Source organism: Lathyrus oleraceus, chromosome 3, assembly GCF_024323335.1.
Source record: "Lathyrus oleraceus cultivar Zhongwan6 chromosome 3, CAAS_Psat_ZW6_1.0, whole genome shotgun sequence".
Taxonomy (NCBI): Eukaryota; Viridiplantae; Streptophyta; class Magnoliopsida; order Fabales; family Fabaceae; genus Lathyrus; species Lathyrus oleraceus.
Genome location: NC_066581.1, coordinates 523,080,703 through 523,088,756, shown reverse-complemented (window position 1 = coordinate 523,088,756; position 8,054 = coordinate 523,080,703). Strand labels below are relative to the sequence as shown.

At 35.6% G+C, this 8,054-nt stretch overlaps 1 protein-coding gene across 1 annotated transcript; it reads left to right on the top strand.

Moving 5' to 3' along the window:
- The first annotated feature begins 4,762 nt into the window (after nucleotides 1-4,762).
- Nucleotides 4,763-7,796, top strand: LOC127128633 (exocyst complex component EXO70E2). The gene is made up of 2 exons (XM_051058000.1): nucleotides 4,763-4,989; nucleotides 5,127-7,796. The coding sequence occupies exon 2, from the start codon at nucleotides 5,520-5,522 to the stop codon at nucleotides 7,554-7,556; it is 2,037 nt and encodes a 678-aa protein (XP_050913957.1). The 5' UTR covers nucleotides 4,763-4,989; nucleotides 5,127-5,519; the 3' UTR covers nucleotides 7,557-7,796.
- The last annotated feature ends 258 nt before the right edge of the window (nucleotides 7,797-8,054 follow it).

Here is an 8,054-nt window from a genome sequence, read left to right as displayed (position 1 = left end):
CATAAGAGTTATACCGGAACTTTATCAAGGGCTTCAATCAGACTCTTATCAAGGGGTTTCGCCAGAATTTTATTGGGGGTTTACCACGAGATTTCATCAGGGTTTTATCACCAGGGGGTCCATCATAAGTTGGCTTGGAGGCCAGAAGAGTGTCGTGGATTGTCCAATCCTCGCTCATTCCCAGGGTCTACCAACTTCGTGGTCAAAATTAGGGTTTCCTCTCTATATTTAACCAACTCCTCCTAGAGAAGATGAAGGCTCATCGCCATCATTATCTCAGTTTGGAGCTGATTAAATAGAAGCATTTGTCATACCACAAATTTTGACCACCCTATTCGTCCTTACTACTAACTTAGAATGCAAGTAACTAACATATTCAAATTCCCATACAAGTCATCTGGTCAACTTAAATGACCTAAAAAGTCAAAGGATTACCATTTTGACTTTTCTAAACCCTAATCATATCCTGATTAATTGCTAATTTTTATTAGATTAATTAGGCCAACATTATCCAGTGAATTAGATAATGATTAATAAAATTAGTTGGTTTTTGATTAATTTATGATATTAAGTTGAGGTTATTAGTAATTAGGTTAAGTAGATTGATAAAATATTGACTAATGTTATTGATTAAGTAATTAGATATTTGATTAATTTATAATATTTATTCTAATTAATATATTAATTAGATTAAATTTAATTAATTGATTAATTTAGGTTAGATTAGTTTACACTAATAATTTAATTAGGGTAATGTTTGTTAAGATATCGCTGACTTGTTTGTTTGAGACTAATCCAAACCCTATTCCAATGGGGTCAAACAAAGGACCCAAACCCATAATCCAAATCCACCACCCAAACCAGGTCAAACCCATGACCCAGGTCCATCTCCATCATCCCCAATGTCCAAACCAAAACCCTAATTCATGCAATTGGAAATCAGAAACGGATCAAAATGCAGTGAATCAAAACTTTTTTTTTACAAATACATTCAAACAATTGAATTTACATTAAAATCAGTCTCAATACATCAAATCTCTAAACCTAATTCTAATTCTAAATCAAATCTTAAAAATAATCAAAAGTACAATCAAATCTGAATCAAGTTACATATCAATCAAATGAAAAACTCCCTAAAAATAATCAATCAAATTAAATTCTAAACCTAAAAAACTAATCTATAAAAAACTAAGTCTAAGATTGAATTAGATAGAAGGAAAAACCCTAAAAAATTCTTATAATCCTTACTTCTGCAATCCACTGAACATAACTAAGAGCTCCAATTTCGAAGGGATTAGGGTTTCACATTGAAACCCCAATCTACTTGAGCTTGGCCACCATCACTAAAAAGACCTTGCATCTACACAAAAATAAGAAAAAGTTTAAACGAGGAAAGAGATAGAAGCCAAAGGTGAAAGTAGAGTCATAAGAATAAAATAACAAAAGACTTTACCTTTACCAGAGAACTCCTCCTCTCTAAAGGTTGGCCACATAGTCTCCTTGTTCTTGATGTATTTGCTTGTGTTGATCGCTTGCTTGTTTATGATATATGTATGATGGTCTTTGCATCAAGTTTAGGTTCGATCTGAAGGGTTTCTGGAAAACTAGGGTTAGGGTTCTTCATTTTGGGGTTAGGGTTCTTCATCGTTAGGGTTATGGTTCATCCTAAGAACCATATGGGTCATCCAAGGTATGGTTAGGGTTCTTCCCTGAACCCTTAGGGTTCTTAGGGTTCCTAAGGGATGGCCTAGGGTTCATAGGGTATTTAAAGTTTTTGTTGGGTTGTTGGGTTTAGAGATGAACTCCAGTTGAAGTTCAACCGGAGGAGAAGGGTTTTTAGGGTTGCCAGAGGCCAAGCCAGACGTCTGGGGGTGGGAGATGGTTAGGGAGAATGAGAGGAGTAAAGAGAGAGAGAGAGAGAGAGAGAGAGAGAGAGAGAGAGAGAGAGAGAGAGAGAGAGAGAGAGAGATTAAAAGAAGAGAGAGAAAGATTTGGGAAAAATGAGAATTTGCTGAAGAGATAGAGTTTAATTAACTCTCTCACACCCTCGCCGATGGCCAACACATGGCGATATGTTGGCCACATGATAGTAATACTTTGACTCATACGTTAAGGGATGTTTCTATGGTGCACCCGTGTTTGACTTCCAATCAAGTCCCTCCGTTTTGTTTACTTCCAGTTGTAATCTCATCCAACGACCCTCAAGCGATCACTTAGATTCCCAAGTCAATCCATCCAGTGTTCCCAGTTAAGAGTCAATTGTTGACTCTCCTGGGTTGACCCAGGTGGGCGTTGGGCTTAGAGATGCTAGTGGGTCTCTCTTTGTTGCTTCCAGCATCCCTCAAACTCCAGCCCAATTACTTGTGTAGTCCAATCTGGGACAGAATCAGGGATAATTCTTAGGGTTTTAAGGGATATAAAAATGGGATAAAATAGGGATAATGGATATATCTCATTACATCTAATTTAATTTATTTTTATTATCTTATTACATCTAATTTAATTTATTTGTATTATCTTATTATATCTAATTTAATTTATTTTTATTAATTAAATTATATGATATTTTCAAATCTAATGGGACAAGGACATCGGATACAATGTGGGATAAAACTCCAAAATTTTCAAGGGTTAAATCGGGATTAAAATTGGGATAAAGGGTTATGTCTAATATCTAATTATGACACCTAATTTATTTTCCTAAAAAAATTGAATACTATTCTTTGCAAGGGATAAAGGGATAAAATCAATTTAAACTCACTGCAAACTGTAAGACCTCTACCTTAGTGTATTGAGGCACTTTTCAAAAACTGAATATTTCTCCTCCCCCGATGCGTGAGAAGATTTTAAGAGTTATAAACAATCAACCAACTAACATTTTTAAGAAGAACTACGGTACTCTGATCCTTCGCCTAGTGTGAAGGTACGTAGGCACAAAGTTGTAAACTCTAGCGAGTACGATTATAAAAAAATCTTTTTGGGTCTCTCATCTATTTAAATAAAATACCTTATGTAAATAAATAATTAATTAATAGTTAATCAGTAATCAGGCAAATATCTTAGGAATATGCACTAGCCCTAAAATTAGAGGAGGATCACATTGAGTACAATGGAGGTAAGGGGTTCCTAGTACTTTCCCCTTACTTAACCGACTCCCGAACCTAGCATCTCACCCTTAGTCTATAAGTTTTATCATTATTTCCTTGTTCCTTATGAACGAATAAATGATGGTGGCGACTCTATCCCAACCGCGACACATTCATCATCTCATCATCTCATCATCTCATTTGCATTTACACCCATAACAAAAGGAAAACATAAACTCAAGGCATGATGTTCATATCTGAGGGCCACAAATATCTCTTGATCGTTATGGGGTGTGACCAAGCCACCCTAAAACCCTAATTGTTTCTTCAAGCATTCCTTGACCTTGTGAGACTACACATGTTTTTCCATTCATCTCTAAAACCCTACTTGGGATGGTAAGCCTTGATTGGGAGTCTTGCTTGTTGATCTGGTCATCCATGGACCTCAACCTTAGTCCCTTGGTCCATTATGGCTTATACAAGTCATCAGTTGACTTTATGCCTTGGCCTTGCTCTTGAGAAACCCTAATATCCAAATATTGATTATGCATCAACCTTGTGAAGCTACTTCAAGATACCTCATACACCCAAACCCTAGTTTTATTTGACTTTGGCTTTTAAGGATCATTTTGGTCCAAGAAACCCTATTTGTGCCCCTTTGTTTCTATGTATTGCCTTTCTTAATCACCTTATCATCCTTTAGTCCATTTATCCAATTCAAGCTAATTCCAACCATTATCCACCAAACATACATGCATTTCATCCATGATTCAAGTGAAGGTTTTGTTTTGAACTTTTGAACTTTTGAATTCATTTCATTCATTTTCAAAAAATGTGTCCATGATTTGAATCACATGGGACCATGATTTAGATCATGTTTTCTGAATTCAACACATGATTTGAATCAAAGCTACTCATGACCCAAATCACATTTTTAGAAACAAAATTTCAGTTTTACAATCTTGCTCATGATTTAAATTATGCATTCTCATGATTCAAATCATATTTCCCGAACCAACTTTTAAGAAATGAAAATCCTCCATGATTCGAGTCAAAGCCATGCATGATTTACATAATCTATCATACATTCTTGATTCCGGTCACAAACTTCATTTTTAGAAGATTGCAACAATGCTTATTTTGTAAACTCAATTATTAAAATAATAAATATAAACACAAATAAGAAAACAAGATTGAAATATCCTAAAAACAATTTTAAATCATTCTACAATTTTAGAATATATAATTATTTTGGCAATTACATTATTGATAGAAATTGTATCTATTTTGTTAAAGACTAAACTTTTGTCATAGAATCCAATTAATCAATTTTAGTGAAGTCTCTCCTTTGATTACAATTTTTCTCATTCTCATGACATAATATATTCAAGTCTTTATTTTGTAAATGAGAGACTATGCCTACCAAAATAAACCCTAAACAAAAACATTGGAACATTCATAGTATTTTGACTAAAATTCTCTAATTCAAATGTTCATAACCTAGAAATAGAGACACCAGCATATAAAAAATAAAATAAATCAAAAAAGCCAATGAGAATCAAGGACCCATATGAGATATTCAATTTTCTAAAGGGTAGTTTGAAACAAGTTGCAAGCAAAATAAAACAAACATGAGATTGGTCATAGAAATCGCAGCCACACCATTATTTTACTATTTCATTTTTCATTATATTTATTTATTTATTATCCTCTAAACTCAAAAAAGCTTTATTTTTTTCTTCCTTCGCTTTCTCATACAAACACAACACAAAATAGTTTCCTCTGTTAAACAAAAAGTCAAGAAAAGAACTGTTTTGTGCTCTCTTTTTTTTTTGTTGTTGCCCATGTTGTGCTTGTAGATCTTGCAGAAGATTCAATTGAAGCTGTTCTTGATTTTCCAGAGGTAAAAAGTTTTCTTTTTTGTTGCTATTTGTTACTTGTTCATCTGGGTTTGCGATATTTTGTGTTTATTTAGTGTTTTCTTCAATTGGGGTTTTTCGGTTTTATGAAAAAAAATCGTTTTTTTAATGTTTTATGCAGGAAAATTAAGGATTATGTGCTTACCCTTTTGAAGTTTTTGTTCTTGGATTTGATTGGTGGGTTTTGCTAAGGTTGTTCTAGTGATTACTAGTTCTGGGTCGGTTTGTAAATTGTTGTGGTGAAGGAGGTGTTGGAATAGATTTTGGGGGTGTGAAAAAGGTTTGAATTTGAAGTTGTTTTGGTGATTTTGTTTTTTGAAGAGGTGAAAAAAGTTTGAATTTGAAGTAGTTTTGGTGATTGTTGTTGTAGAACTAGAAGGAAGTGTTGGAATTGATTTTGGGGGTGAAAAGGTTTGAATTTGAAGTGATTTTGGTGATTTTCTTTTTTGAAGAGGTGAAGAAAATTTGAAGTAGTTTTTGTGATTGTTGTTGTTTTTTTGAAGTTTGATTCTCAATGGCTGTAGAGGAATCTGAGAAAATGATTCCGGAGTTAGAAAGAGAGGAGGATTTGATTGCGGCAGCTCGGCATATTGTGGCGGCTCTAGGTTTGAATAAGAATCTTACTAGTGATGCTAAGAAGATTCTGGCTGATCTTGGATCGAAGTTGTCTTCGATGAATATTACGAATGAGAAGGAGGAAAGGAAGATAGGGAAAAACGAGGATGATAACGATGAGGGAGAGGAGGTGGATGATGAGGAGGAGGAAGAAGAGGGTGCCGGTGTTATTGAAAAACGACTTGGTTTGATCCAAGAGAAGATAATGAGATGGGAGGAAGATGAGTCGATGATTTGGGATTCGGGACCGGAGGAAGCGTCTGAGTATCTGAACGCGGCTAATGAAGCGCGGTTATTGATCGATAAGTTGGAGAGTATGCATTTGAGTAAAGAGGATGAAGAGTATAAGTTTTTGCAAAGGGCTCATAGTGTTCTTCAGACGGCTATGACGCGGCTCGAAGAAGAGTTTAGCAATTTGCTTATCCAGAATAGGCAACCTTTTGAACCTGAGTATGTGTCTTTTCGGTCGAGCGAGGAAGATGGTGCCGATGGGAATTCATTTGTCTCTTTAGGTGATGATTCCTTTGAGGAATCACTTCGAAGAGATAGTGTTAGCCGAGCCGCCGAGGAGCATGTTATCAATTTAGTTCGTCCGGATATAATCCCCGATCTCAGGTGTATTGCGAACTTGCTTTTTGCTTCGAATTATGCGAAGGAATGTTCGCAAGTTTATACCATTGTTCGGAGAGATGCTTTAGACGAGTGTTTGTTCATTCTTGAAATGGAAAGGCTTAGTATCGAAGATGTCTTGAAAATGGAATGGAATACTTTGAATTCGAAGATCAAAAGATGGATTTGGGCCGTGAAAATCTTTGTTCGGGTTTATCTCGCGAGTGAAAGGTGGCTTAGCGACCAGATTTTCGGAGAAGGCGAGCCTGCTAGTCAAGTTTCTTTTGTCGATGTATCGAAAACTTCGATTTTGCAGCTTCTGAATTTCGGCGAAGCGATGTCTATCGGTCCTCACAAACCCGAAAAATTGTTTCGAATTCTCAACATGTATGAAGTTCTCGCAGGCCTTATGCCAGACATCGATGCTTTGTATCCGGACGAGATCGGTTCCTCGGTTAAATTTGAATGTCACGAGGTTCTGGACAGATTGGGAGATTGCGTGAGGATAACGTTTCTCGAATTCAAAAGTGTTGTCGATTCCAATCCGTCAACAACACCTTTAGTTGGTGGTGGAATACATCCTTTGGCGAGGTACGTTATGAATTATCTTCGGGCTCTCGCCGATTACAGCGAAGCGCTAAATCATCTTCTAAAAGACCAAGAAGAAGAGGATGCCATTTCTTCGTCGCCTGACACGAGTCCAGGTACCGAAGAAGATAACCGAAGCCAAGGCTCTCCCGGTAGATTTCCATCGATGGCGCGACAATTCCTATCGTTCGCTTCCGTCTTGGAAAACAATCTCGAAGAGAAATCGAAGTTATACAAAGAAACTTCATTGCAGCACTTATTCTTAATGAACAACATCCATTATATGGCTGAAAAGGTTAAAGGACCTGAACTTAGGATCATATTCGGCGACGAATGGATTCGAAAACACAACTGGAAGTTTCAGCAGCACGCGATGAAATACGAGAGAGCCTCTTGGAGTTCAATTCTCAGCTTACTTAAGGACGAAGGAATTCACGCCCCCGGTTCAAATTCCGTCTCGAAAACTCTTCTGAAAGAGAAGCTACGAAGCTTCTACCTCGGATTCGAGGATATTTACAGGGTCCAAACAGGTTGGTCGATCCCGGATGTTCAGCTTCGCGAAGATCTGCGGATTTCGATATCGGTAAACTTGATTCAAGCTTATAGGACATTTGTTGGAAGGCATAGTAGTCACATTAGTGACAGAAATATTAGATACACTGCTGATGATTTAGAGAATTATCTTTTGGATTTCTTTGAAAATTCTCAAAAGTTGTTGCAAAATCCTCTTAGGAGGTGATAGCATATAGGTGAGAATAATCACTTTTTTTTTAAGTCTAACAATGGATTGTACTTGAAAACAAAACTTAGTGTGCATTATATATGTAATTTGATAATCACTTTTTCAATGTATTCTTTAGATTATTTTAATATGAATCAATATAGGAGTAATATAAATTATTTGTTGCTTTTTTCTTTGTAATGTTTGTCTCCAAGATATTTGATATCTAGAAAAATGTAGATAATCATGTGCTTCCTATTTGAATGGACTTATTTGAATTTATATACTAGCATAAACAATAAATCCTAGTGAGATTCTTTGGAAGAGCTTATAGAATTTAAAAATTATTTTTAGCTTATTTTCATAAGTCTTTTAGAGTTAACTTGTGAAAACAATTTGGCATTATTTTATAATATAATATAAAAAATCATTTATATTTGTATGAAAAATGTTTATGCTATTTGCATTTATTTGAAATTTTTTCTTTTGATTCACACACCTAAGGTGGGTTTGAAC